General features: G+C 45.5%; 1 protein-coding gene across 3 annotated transcripts in view; it reads left to right on the top strand.

The window, feature by feature from the left end:
- Positions 1 to 13,529, top strand: part of LOC121285965 (apoptosis-inducing factor 3) — a 136,152-nt gene that overhangs the window by 70,192 nt on the left and 52,431 nt on the right. For all 3 annotated transcript variants that reach the window (XM_041202955.1, XM_041202954.1, XM_041202956.1), the window contains exons 4-7: positions 727 to 836; positions 1,861 to 1,970; positions 4,077 to 4,121; positions 5,572 to 5,668. In XM_041202955.1, the coding sequence (XP_041058889.1) occupies positions 727 to 836; positions 1,861 to 1,970; positions 4,077 to 4,121; positions 5,572 to 5,668 (362 nt within the window). The remainder of the gene's footprint in view (positions 1 to 726; positions 837 to 1,860; positions 1,971 to 4,076; positions 4,122 to 5,571; positions 5,669 to 13,529) is intronic.

Below are 13,529 nucleotides of genomic sequence, written 5' to 3'. Positions count from 1 at the left end.
GTTTGTTGGATTCTCACTAAGCTGCTTGTTTTGACACTTAATGAAAACACACAAAATAGAATCCCCATAAATGTCTTGTTTGGGCCAATTTGATGGCCTCTGCATTAAATAAATATTCAGAAGGAAATGGGGTGAAACGCTGAGTGCAACAACTTATCCTCCCCATATGATCCACCCAGCATATCATGTCACTGGAATAAAGTGGGGGAATGGGGCTGCAGCTCCACTTGACTTTCCAATGGCCATCAGCAAAATGGCATCAGCAAGCCAGCAATGCCACCTGCAGGAATGCAGTGGTACTGCAACTCCATCTCCACTTGTTCCAGGGATGTCGAATCCCCACCACCAGATCCAAGGGTTCGCTGAACTGAGCCAGGCAGAGTGGAAAGGCTTCAGGGGCAGGGTACACACAACGGGCCAAAGTTGGAAGACCATGGCAGTCTCAGAGGTTGGGGGACGTTATGGCGATGTGGAGGGCCGAGACCATGGAGGGATTTGAAACTCAAAGATGAGAATTTAAAAATGAGACAACTTGCATATTGTGAGGGCCGCAGGAGCCTGTTCAGCAGTGCTCCTCCTCCATTGGGTCTCCAAACGAAAGAGTATGGGGTCAGGCAGGTTGCTCATCCTGCGAAGAGTTCCCAATCATGGGGGGAGGTGGAGGTGGGGTTGGATAGAGCCTAACAAAAATGGATTGTGGATGAACCATATGCTTTGCACCCACAGGATGCGAGAGGTGGATGTGGCATATGGCAAGGCCCTGCTGATTAAAGAGAGAGGAGAATACTGTGCAATAGGACATAAATGTCCCCATTATGGAGCGCCCCTGGTGAAAGGTCAGTGCACAGTCACGTGGACAAGGTTCAGGGTTATGAGGAATACTGAAAAAACTGATCCAGTAAATTGTTGGCTGACAGAGGCTCAAGTACCAGAGGACAATGGTTAAAAAAGCAAAGGGTGTGAGGAACAAGGCAATATGAAGCAGGCCCCAAACGCACAATCTCTATTTACGGATACTGGATGGCCAAACACATTGCAGCCTATCCTTTCCAGGAATGGCCACTCCCAGTTTAGTGAAGCTGCATTGCTGACAAGCACTTCAATAAGGGAGGCAGCACTGAGTCATACGTAAGATGTGACAGTGATGTGTGGGACAGGAGAAAACTGCTGTGCAGCCTTCAATTTTCTGCTAATTAAATTTGCTGAAGATTGAAGGCACCACATCTCCCTGTCACTTGATAAACTTGAAAGATTGGCCCATATGTATGCATCAGCCAAACAAGAGGGTGCAGTGTGTACCTTCTACAAGAATTACTGCAGCAACTCACCAAGGTTTCTAAAGCAGCACCTCTCAAACCTGCAACCTCTACCACCCAGAAGGATAAGGGCAGCAAGTGCATGGGAACACCACCACCTACAAGGTCCCAAGCATCACAGCATCCTGACTTGGATATATAGTCACCATTCCTTTACTGTTGCTCGGTCAAAATCTTTCCCAAACAGGACTGTGGATGTACCTGCACCACATGGTTCTGGAAGGTGGCTCAACACCACCTTCTCAAGGGCTGTTAGAGATGGGAAATAAATGCCGGCTACCTCCAGAGTATGAATAATTAGAAAAAAAGTGAGGCACACACAGGATTGGATGGGAGTGAATTGCCCATATTATCCCAGTGTCCAGAGTACATGTACAAAGCTGACACTAGAACACCCACCAGCTGGACTGTGGCAGACAGGAGCAATACACTGTTGTTGTAAAGCACTTTCATATTGTTGACTAATATAAATTATAAACAGAACAAAGCCACTACTTAGTGACTGTACCGTCTCGGTATAAGAGGTATCAATTTCTATCCTCAGGTGTTTTGACCAATGGGCGAATTCGGTGCCCCTGGCATGGAGCCTGTTTTAATGTTGCAACGGGGGATATTGAAGACTTTCCCGGATTGGACAGTTTACCCAAGTTTCAGGTAACACTTGCGCTGTCCCCTTGTGCTACAACACTTCCCCACCCCAGCTCCATACATCATTCCTCTGTTCACTTTTGTGTCAGCCATGACTCAGTTGGTGACACTCTCGCCTCTGAGTCAGGAGATTATGGGTTCAATTTTCACTCCGGAATCTTGAGCACAACAATCTCGGCTGACACTCCTGTGCAGTACTGAAGTAATGCTGCACTGTTGCATCTTTCCAATGAGATGTTAAGCCGAGGTTTTGTGGGATGATGTAATGAATCCCATGGCACTATTTCAAAGAAGAGCAGGAGAGTTCTCCCTGGCATCCTGGTCAATATTTATCCCTCAACCAATGTCACTAAAATAGAAATTATCTGATAGTTAATGCATTACTGTCAGATGAATCTTGCTGTGCGTAAATTGGTTGCCACATCCCCTCCGTTACAACAAACCGTTTTGAAAAGTCCTGAGGTTGTGAAAGGTGCTATATAAATGCAAGTCCATCTTTTCTTTCTTTCTCAGAAGTATGTCACCAATTATTTGACCTCCATAATGTTGCTTCCCCTGTAGATCAGTTTGGGTAAATTACCCTCACAGTGTGGGCCTGGCTGTTAGTCAGGAATCTGTTGTGTGGGGAATTGCAGCCTCACACCCACTTCCTGTCACCATGGAGATCAACAGCCTCATTCATAAGTGTGCCAAGCCATTTATTCTGAGAATGTTTCTTCATTTCTTTCTTCTCTCCTTCAGGTGCTAAATCTTCGGCCTGACATTTATATAGAAATATTTAGAAACCATAACACAGAAAGAGACCATTCAGCCCATCCGATCCTTGCTGGAGATCATACTCCACATGAGCAGTAGTCATTGGCCTGAATGATACTAATAATCAGGAGAGATGTAAAACAAGTTGCTGATTTGCTGTCATCACAGAATCAAAATTAACCCGATTCAACGATGATGTTCAGCTAATTGTAAACTGCTAACCACTAGTTTGACAAAACTGTAAAAATTAAAATGTTTAAGCAAAATAACAGCCTCTGTCTGATGATTAGAAGCTCCAACGGTCACAAAGAAGCAGCTGGTGAGACACAGGGCGAAATCTTGTTGAGGCGTTTAGGGGTCTTGCTTGCCAGCTGGAGAGCCAGCGACAGACCCGTGCTATCTCTTTTCAGGAAGGCCCGGCTGAGCCACACGCCAGTCAGGCAGTGGCGAGGCCAGCGGCGGGCCTTCCCCCCTCCCCTGAAATCAGGACCCCGGGGGCATAAGTCTCATCTACCAAGAGCTGCCAGCCAATCAGAGGCTGGCAGCTTTTGTGCTCAGCAACGTCATTGGGAAGGCTGTGGCTGCTGCCAGAATGACAGGCACCAGAGTCCTAGATTTGCAGAGTGACCCAGGCCACAGGTAAGAAATGTAGAAGTGGGGTTTTCATGAGTGGGGATTGGATAGAGATTTTCAACCTTTGTTTTGGTTAAGAAACCCTTTAATATATTGCGAAATGATGTGGAACTCTAATCCTCTCTCCCTCCTTCCCCCTCACCCCTCACTGTATGTATATCACAATCTCTCACTTTTCCAGAGCCGCTTTATCCAATTCAGAGTTGCAGCAAGTCGGAGCCTATCCTGACAGGGAATGGGCATCAGGCAGTGTTCACCCAGTGCACGGCACCAGTCCATCACAGGGCACACACTCACACACACACTCGGGGTCAATTTTACCGCAGCCAGTCCACCTAAACCAATGAGGCTTTGGACAGTGGGGGGAAACCAAGCACCTGGCGGAAACTTGGGGAGAACGTGCAAACTCAAGACACCCAAGACACTCGAGACAGACACCCGAGGATCAAACCTCAGTCCCTGGATCTGTGAGGGAGCAGCGCTAATTGTATGTGTATTACAAAACAAAAATAAAAACAAGGTAAAATCTTATTGATCGAATGAATGGAAATGCAAAAAGTGTTAATGATTATTTTCCATTAAAGGTAAGAATAACATATCCAAAAGAATTGAAAAATTTGGTACAATTTTCAAATGACCTGAACATTGCACAGAACCCATGAGGGATGCAGGCGGAACCCTGGCTGAAAAACACACTCTAATCAACTTTCTTCATCTTCGCAGGTCAGAATAGAAAAAGAGAAAGTGATAGTCCGAGCAAGTAAACAGGTAACACAAAATCCTTGTGAAATTTGTTCTTTAATCTGTATGTACTGGGAGTGAATCCAGCTCCAGACCAATGGGACGACGATTTCATCTCATTGACGGTCTGCAATAATGATGTATAAACTGGGTTTGAGCAGGCTCAACTCACATTGAGTGTCCCCGAGCCCTCAAGCAAAAACCTATCCCCCTATTAAAGCCAACTTGCAGTTAGTGGCGGCATCACACCGGGAAAGTCTGATCATCAGATAACACAGCACAGACCAAGGCCATTTGGTCCATTGTCCCCACGCTGACTCCTTGAAAGAGCTATTCCCCACCTCACTCTTTCTGCATACCCCAGCAAACATTTCCTTTTTAAGCACTTACCCAATCCCCACCATTGAACCTGCTTCCATCACCCTTCCAGGCAGCCCATTCCAGATCATAACTCACAAAAAAAAAATCTCCTCATCACCCTCCCTGGCTTTTTGCCAGCTGAGGTGGGACCTGGTGAAGGGGGCATTGCTATTTTGAGTTAAGCCTGATTGTTGGGACAGTGCCGCAACTAACTTGCACCTGCAACTAACCTGACCTGAGAGTTTTTGACAATGGGTCAAAATGTGTCACCTATCTTTACCCCCTGGACTAAGCGTCTTCATTTTGAAATGGGTGAAAACAAACACTTCAAAAAAGCAGTGATTTGTTCTTGGTGGGTGTTGATGTTCTGTTTGCAAAGCACTTCCTTCCACCACTGTGCTGCACTTGAGTGAAGCTCCAGCCCTTAGCCTGCACTCCTGCTGGCTTCAGTCGGGCTGAGATGCCCTGGCCTGTTTATACAGTGAGACTCCCGCTAGTGGCTGTGCTATGTTACTGCCTCTCAAGAATGGCACACCCTCTTTTCCAAAGCAAAATACGTACAGCAGATGCTGGAAATCTGAATTTCAGAACAGAAAGTGCTGGAAAAAGTTGTGATGAAAGGTCATCAGCTTGAAAGGGTAACTCTCTTTCCCTCTCCGTACTTGCTGAGCACTTGCAGCGTTTTCTGTTTTGATGACATGCCCTAAGTGGTGCTTTTAAACAGGACTTTCACTCTGATGGGTTTGCTGTATTCTGAATACTGATTAGTGAGGCTGGGATCTCAGTAAAAATCCAGATCTATCAGAAGTATTTGTTTTAAATATTGTTCCAAGTTTCAACATTCGGCCCGAAATGCACTGACGCCAGCTGTGTTTACGGTGGTGTTTTTTGTTCTGTGCAAGTCGATGAGTGCAGAGAAAGAAAGGAGCATTTGTTCAGAACACAGACATCAGACTGCTTCTGGTGGGATTGTTCTATTCCCTGGGTCTATACGCCTCACTGTGACGTGCAGCGCTGATGGTGTGCCAAGCCCAATGGAGTCCTCCATTCCCTCCCAACCCCACCCGCCCCAGAATTGTTGCCATTGTGATTTCACCATCCACCCTTTTGTTCCCAGGCTCTCCAGTCACAGAAGAGGGTGAAATGGATGGCTAGATGTGCTACTCTAAGTGATAGCAGCTTCAGCAACACCAGCGTGCTCATCATTGGGTCAGGTAAGTGTGCAAACCCATTAAAATGGATAATAGGCAGCTGGAAGTGAGCCTATTGGAGAAAAAAAACAGATTGGGAACTTCGGTTTAACAGAAAGAAAGCATTTGCATTTATATGTGCCTTTCATGACCTGAGAATGTTTCAAAGAGCTTTACAGTCCATTAAGCATTTTTTGAAGTTCTGTACTAGAATAATTTCGGCAGCCAGTTTATACACAGCAAGGTTCCACAAGCAGCAATGTAATAATGACAAGATAATCTAGGTGTTGGTCGATGGATAAATATCAGCCTGCTTTCCTTCAAAATTGTGTCACCGGATCTTTTACATCCACTTGAGAGGCCACACAGGGCCTTGGTTTAACATCTCACCTGAAAGACAGCTCCTACAACAGTGCAGCACCCCCTCAGTATGGCACTGGAGCATCAGACTAGATTTTAATGCTCAAATCTCTAGAGTGAGACTTGAACCCACCACTTCCTGGCACTGGTGTGGTGCAACTGAGCTCCAGCAGGTACTGCGACAAAGGGCGAGCTACAGCATGAAGCTACAGGCTTCATATTGATGAGCTAAAGTGTCTCTCTCCATGAGAATAATGAAATGGGGAACGCACCTATCCACATGCGGGGCATCAGTGAGATAGATTTAACAATGTTTCCAGTATTGAATCAAGAGATGAGAACCATAGAGTAAGGGATGACAAGGGAAACCATCTGGTAAATGTAATTCAAGGCGTAACATTATTACATTCAGGCTGGTTGGTTTATGAAATATGCCACAGTCAGTGCAATGAATGCAGGCTCTATTAAAACAAACTGAGAGTCAACATAAAACTGGGGACTGGGAGAGATATAAAGAACAGCAAATAAATTAAAAGAAGAGAGGAGATCAACGTGGAAAGTCAAAAATAAACTTATGGAGGTTAACACAAATTTGCAATTATATTAGAAGAAAAAGTGTAGCCAGGGAATTGTGGAGTTAATATTGCAAATGGAAATAAGGAAATGGCAGACTTTTTGAATAATTACGTTGTGTCAGTCTTCGCTGTAGATGAAGATGATAATATACCTGACCTCCCAGGGAAATGAATAATGAATCAAGAACTGGAACTCTCTAAAGTTAATGTAAACAAGAAAATAGTATTGGGAAAAGTACTGGCACCACAGATTGACATTTTCAGGACTGGATACTTTCCATCCCAAGGTTTTAAAGGAAGTAAGTGAGGAAATTACAGGTGTTTTAGCCATAGTCTTCCAAAGTGTGCTCAGGATTTGTTCCTTTATGTTGGAAAATTGCAAATGTATGCTCCTTATTTAGAAAGGTGAGAGATAGCAACCAGAAAATTATAGACCCACTAATCCAACACTGTTGGAATCTATAATTAAGGACAGAGCACTTTGAGAAATTTGATCTAATTAGAGGGAGTCAACATGTATTTGTGAAAGGTAGGTCATGCCTAATGAACCTAATTGAATGTTTTGAAGTAACTAAAGTGGTAGGATGTAGTTTATGTGGGCTTCCAGAGGCATTCAGTAAGGTTCCACATAAAGGCTGATAGCTAAGACTAAAGCTCATCGAGTTGAAAGAATGCTATTGGCCTGGTTGGGAGATTGTTTAGATGGTAGAAGTCAGAGGACCAAATTTAGTCCAGATGATGGGGTCTGGTCCAGTGGCTCGAGCCCTGCATTACCTCCTTCTGTATTAAGGCCTGCAGTATTAAGTATCAGTCAGGCACTTAAGTGGCCAACGATGGGCCTTCTCCAGGATCAAGGACCCTGGGGATGGAAATCCTGCACCTACTCCCACCCCACCTAGAGCTGCCAGCCAATCAGAGGCCAGCAATGTTTCATTGCAGGCAGAGCCACTGGAAGGGCGGTGGTAACTGTTGGCAATGCACCCACTAGAGGCCCAGGATCAATGAGGGACCCAGGCCACAGATGAGTTTTTTTTATTCATCCATGGGATGTGGGCTTCGCTGGCTGGGCCAGCATTTATTACTCATCCTTAGTTGCCCTTGAGAAGGTGGTGGTAAACTGCCTTCTTGAACTGCTGCAGTGGTGTAGGTACACCCACAATGCTGTTAGAAAGGGAGTTCCAGGACTTTGACCCAGCGACAGTGAAGGAACGGCGATATATTTCCATGTCAGGATGGTCAGTGACTTGGCGGGGAACTTCCAGATGATGGTGTTCCCATCTATCTGCTGCCCTTGTCCTTCTAGATGGTAGTGGTCGTAGGTTTGGAAGATGCCATTGAAGAAGCCGTAATGAATTCCTGCAGTGCATCTTGTAAATGGTACACATTGCTGCTACTGTGCATCAGTGGTGGAGAGAGTGAATGTTTGTGGATGGGGTGCCAATCAAGTGGCCGCTTTGTCCTGGATGGTGTCAAGCTTCTTCATAACAGAATCACAGAGTGCAGAAGAGGCCCTTCAGCCCATTGAGTCTGCACCAACATGTGAGAAACACCTGACCTACCTACCTAATCCCATATACTAGCATTTGGCCCATAGCCTTGAATGTTATGATGTGCCAAGTGCTCATCCAGGTACTTTTTAAAGAATGTGAGGCAACCCGCCTCCACCACCCTCCCAGGCAGTGCATTCCAGACCGTCACCACCCTCTGGGTAAAAAAGTTTTTCCTCACATCCCCCCTAAACCTCCTGCCCCTCACCTTGAACTTATATCCCCTTGTAACTGACCCTTCAACTAAGAGGAACAGCTGCTCCCTATCCACCCTGTCCATGCCCCTTGAGTGTTGTGAGAGCTGCATTCATCCAGGCAAGTGGGGAGTATTCCATCACACTCCTGAATTGTCCCTTGCAGATGGTGGACAGGCTTTAGGGAGTCAGGAGTTGAGTTGTTCATCACATGATTCCTAGCCTCTGACCTGCTCTTGTAGCCACAGTATTTATATGGCTAGTCCAGTTTAGTTTCTGGTTAATGGTAAACCCCTGGATGTTGATAGTGGGGGATTTAGTGATGGTAATGCCATCAAGGGGTGATGGTTGGATTCTCTCTTTTTGGAGATGGTCATTGCCTGGCACTTGTGTGGGGCTAATGTTACTTGCCACTTGTAAGCCCAAGCCAGGTCTTGCTGCATTTGGACATGGTCAGCTTCAGTATCTGAGGAGTTGCGAATGGTGCTGAACATTGTGCAATCATCAGCGAACACCCCCACTTCTGACCTTATGATGGAAGGAAGGTCATTGATGAAGCAGCTGAAGATGGTTGGGCCGAGAACACTACTCTGAGGAACTCCTGCGGTGATAACCTGGAGCTGAGATGACTGACTTCCAACAACCACAACCATCTTCCTTTGTGCTAGGTATGACTCCAACCAGCGGAGAGTTTTCCCCTATTCCCATTGACTCCAGTTTTGCTAGGGCTCCTTGATGCCACATTCGGTCAAATGCTGCCTCGATGTCAGGGGCGATCACTCTCACCTCACCTCTGGAGTTCAGCTCATTTGTCCATCTTTGAACCAAGGTTATAATGAGGTCAGGAGCTGAGTGGCCCTAGCGGAATCCAAACTAGATGTTAGTGAGCTGGTTATTGGTAAGCAAGTACCGCTTGATAGCACTGTTGATGACCCCTTCCATTACTTTAATGATGATCAAGAGTAGATTGATGGGCGGTAATTGGCTGGGTTGGACTTGTCCTGCTTTTTGTGTACAGGACATACTTGGGCAATTTTTGACATAGCCAGGTAGATGCCAGTGATGTAGCTGTACTGGAACAGCTTGACTAGGGGCACAGCAAGTTCTGGAGCACAAGTCTTCAGCACTATTGCTGGAATGTTGTCAGGGCCCATAGCCTTTGCAGTATCTAGTGCCTTTAGCCATTTCTTGACATCACGTGGAGTGAATTGAATTGGCTAAAGACTGGCAAATGTGATGCTGGGGACCTCTGGAGGAGACTGAGATGGATCATCCACTCGGCACTTCTGGCTGAAGATTGTACCAAATGCTTCAGCCTTATCTTTTGCACTGATGTGCTGGGCTCCTCCATCACTGAGGATGGGGATATTATTGGAGCCTCTTCCTCCAGTGAGTTGTTTAATTTCTCACCACCATTCACGATTGGATGTGGCAGGGCTGCAGAGCTTAGATCTGATCCATTGGTTGTGGGATCACTTAGCTCTGTCTATCACTTGCTGCTTATGCTGTTTGGCACGCAAGTAGTCCTGTTTTATAGCTTCACCAGGTTGACATCTCATTTTTAGGTATGTCTGGTGTTGTTCCTGGCATGTCCCACCTGTGCTCTTCGTTGAACCAGGGTTGATCCCCTGGCTTGGACTAATGGTAGAATGGGGGATATGCCGGGCTATGAGGTTACAGATTGTGCGCAAGTACAATTCTGCTACAGCTAATGCCCCACAGCACCTCATGGATGCCCAGTCTTAAATTGCTAGATCTGTTCAAAATCTATCCCATTTGGCACGATGGTAGTGCCACACAACACGATGGAGGGTATCCTCAATGTGAAGATAGGACCTCATCTCCACAATGACTGTGCGGTGGTCACTCCTACCGATACTGTCATGGACAGTTGCACCTGCGACAGGCAGGTTGGTGAGGATGAGGTCAAGTATGTATCTCCCTTTTGTTGGTTCCCTCACCACCTGCCACAGACCCAGTTTAGCAGCTATATCATTTAGGACTCAGCCAGCTCAGTCAGTAGTGGTGCTACAGAGCCACTCTTGGTGATGGACATTGAAGCCCTCCACCCAGAGTACATTCTGCACCCTTGCCACCCTCCGTGCTTCCTCCAAGCGATGGAGGAGCACTGATTCATCAGCTGAGGGAGGGTGGTACATGGTAATCAGCAGGAGGGTTCCTTGCCCATGTTTGGCCTGATGCCATGAGACTTCATGGGGTCTGGAGTTGATGTTGAGGACTCCCAGGGCAACTCCCTCCCAGGCAACTCCCTCCTGACTTTATACCACTGTGCCGTCACCTCTGCTGGGCCTGTCCTGCTGGTGGGACAGGACATACCCAGGGATGGTGATGGGAGTAATTGGCTTGGGCTCAAGGGAGGTGTAGGGGGCAAGCGGGTCAGGAGGAAGGGCAGGTGGCTGCCCTCAGTGGGCTTCCTGCTTTCCAATGCCATGTCCCTCAATCAGGCACTGAATGCCTTTGAACAAGAGGATCCACCCGCTATCTGCACCCCCCCCCCGCCCCACTCCCGGGACCTTGCCTGTTTGCTTTTTGGCCTTCTGTGTGGCAACTGCCCTGCCGGAGGCTGGTTGATTACCAGTGGTGGTGGGATGAGGCCCTTATGCAGGCATTGGTTGTCCACTAAAGGGCCTCAATTGGCGGCAGGCTGGGAAGGCCATCCATGAGCCTTCAAACCCCAGATTTCATCAGGCTAGAGGTGGGAAGGCAGCAGGGTGCCCACCTAGTACAAAAAACATTGATAGATGAAATGAGTGGGATAAAAACTGTGGCAGACAGATTTCAGTCCAGGTAAGGGTGAGTTCATTTGTAGTTAACCAAAGAAGATTGATACAAGTATTACTTAAATGATGAGAAGAGTGGAGGTCCAAAGAGATTTAAGGATCCACGTACACAGATCACTACAGTGTAGTAATCAGGTACAAAAAATAAACAAAAACTCATGGAATCATAGCCTTTATAATTAGAATATAAAGGGGAGGCAGTTTTGTTACAGCGATACAAATCCAGGGCTGGACCAATTCTGGAGCATTGTGTACAGTACTGGGCTCTGCACCTTAGAAAATACATATTTGGCTTGGAAGGAGTGCAGTCCAGATTTAGCAGAATGTTTCTCTGGCTCCAAAGCTTAAATTATGAGGAATAATTTACATAATCTAGGCTTGGATTCCCTAGAATTAAAAAAAAGTTGTTTTATTTCATGGGGTGTGGGCATCACTGGCAAAGTCAGCATTTGTTGCCCATCCCTAATTGCCCTTGAACTGAGTGGCTTGCTCAGCCATTTCAGAGGGCATTTAATAGTCAACCACATTGTTGTGGGTCTGGAGTCACATGTAGGCCAGCGCTGATAAGGATGGTGGATTTACTTCCCTAAAGGACGTTATCAAACCAGGCAATCAATGAGAGTTTCATGGTCAGCATTACTAAGATGAGCTTTCAATTCCAGATTTATTGATTGAATTTAAATTCTACCAGTTACCATGGTGGGATTTGAACCCGTGTCTCCAAAGCATTAACTGGGGTCTTTGAATTACCAGTCCAATTACACCGTCATCACCCCACCACTAGACTGAGGTTTTCAGGATTTGATAGGGTAGGTAGAAACTTTATTCTGCTGTTGGGAGAGTCATGGATTAGGGGACATATCCTTACAATCAGAGCCAGACCATTCAAGAGTGTGACGACCATTGATCTGGAAGCAGTACAGAAAGGAAAAGTTGTAATTTCTTTCAAATATCTATGGAATCTGTAACTTTTATTAAGAATGTGTGGAAAGGACTTCTAAGAGTTTTGCATCAATTGTAATGGGATCAATTGAAATTTTCTTGGATAAGAAGAAAAAGTCGTCTATGTGACATGGTGACCCTTGATCTGAAAGCTGTACCAACAGGAAGAAAGTTAAAATACAACAGCCGCGTGTCCAGACACAGAGAAAACAAAGAAGCTACTGCTTAAGATAGGAGAGCTGGAGGGAGAAGGCAATCAGCACACAGATGTAGATGCAAAGAGAAATCAAACCAAGGAACGGAGAAATTTTGTGAGAAGAAGCAAATCTGTCTCAGGAAGATATCAGGTTTTTTTTTTTCAGTTTGGCAGTAAAGGAGACAGGAACTCTTGCAGGCACTGTGCGAGCTGGCTAAAAAGCTCCAAAACCTGGAAGGTTTTGTGAATAGCTCAGAGATGCTAAAGAACTGGGTATTTTTCTAGAAGTGATCAAACCATGAACCAGGGGACTTTTGGGTGGTCAGCTGAAAAGGAACTTTGGAAAACTACACCGTCAGGACTGTCATGACCCGGGGAGAGAGTGTTCATAGAAATGTGCCTTGCTGATGATAATCATGACCGTGAAAGGCTGAGGTGAAAGCTGCTGTCAGCTAGGACTCCTGACCTACCCTGCATGAATAAAGAACAGCATTTTGTGGAAATATCTTTGTTGTATCGAATATTCAAAGTGAAATTTACTTATTTATTTGAAGTATCATTTGCCTGTAAATTGATGTTTAATTTACATTATTTCTGATTTGTGTTAAAGTAAAAATTACAAAAAATGAAATCTTATTGATAATTTCTTCATCTGGGATCATTTAATAAATTTGGTTATTTTAATTTTGATTCCCCCTCAGGGATTGTAACAAGAGAAAAGTGAACAGGCATTTCTTCATAGAAAAGATAGTAGAGATATAGAACTCTCCCACAAAAAGCAGCACATGCTAGCTCAATTAATAACTTTGAATCTGAGATTGATAGGTTTTTTCTAAGCATGGGTATAAAAGGATTAGTGGAGCTAAGGTATAGATCAGCCATGATCTCATTGAATGGCACAACAGATTTGGCGGAGGGGGGGGTGGGGGGGTGGGAGGTGGAATGGTCTAATCCTATTCTCATGTTCCTGTGTCCCTATGGTTGGCCATTTCCTACTGATATCTTCTAATGTTCTTGCCCAGTTTAACAAAATAATATTTCTTCTTCCATAAAAGTTCAAAACTGCTGCCTGCATCCTAATTTGTACCAAGCCCCATTCATCACGTGCTCGCTGATCTACATTGGGATCCCTTCATGGTGTCACCCATTCTTACCACTGTAGACTTCTCAAACCCTAAAGCTCTTTGAAAGCTGCGTTCCTCCAATTTTGACATCTTTCACTTCCAATGCCCCAACAAGGCGACTGGGCCTTCAGGTGTCTTGCTCACAA

This window comes from Carcharodon carcharias, chromosome 13 (assembly GCF_017639515.1).
Source record: "Carcharodon carcharias isolate sCarCar2 chromosome 13, sCarCar2.pri, whole genome shotgun sequence".
In the NCBI taxonomy this organism is placed as follows: domain Eukaryota; kingdom Metazoa; phylum Chordata; class Chondrichthyes; order Lamniformes; family Lamnidae; genus Carcharodon; species Carcharodon carcharias.
The sequence above is the reverse complement of the archived record's forward strand: the minus strand, read 5'-3'. Positions and strand labels throughout refer to the sequence as shown.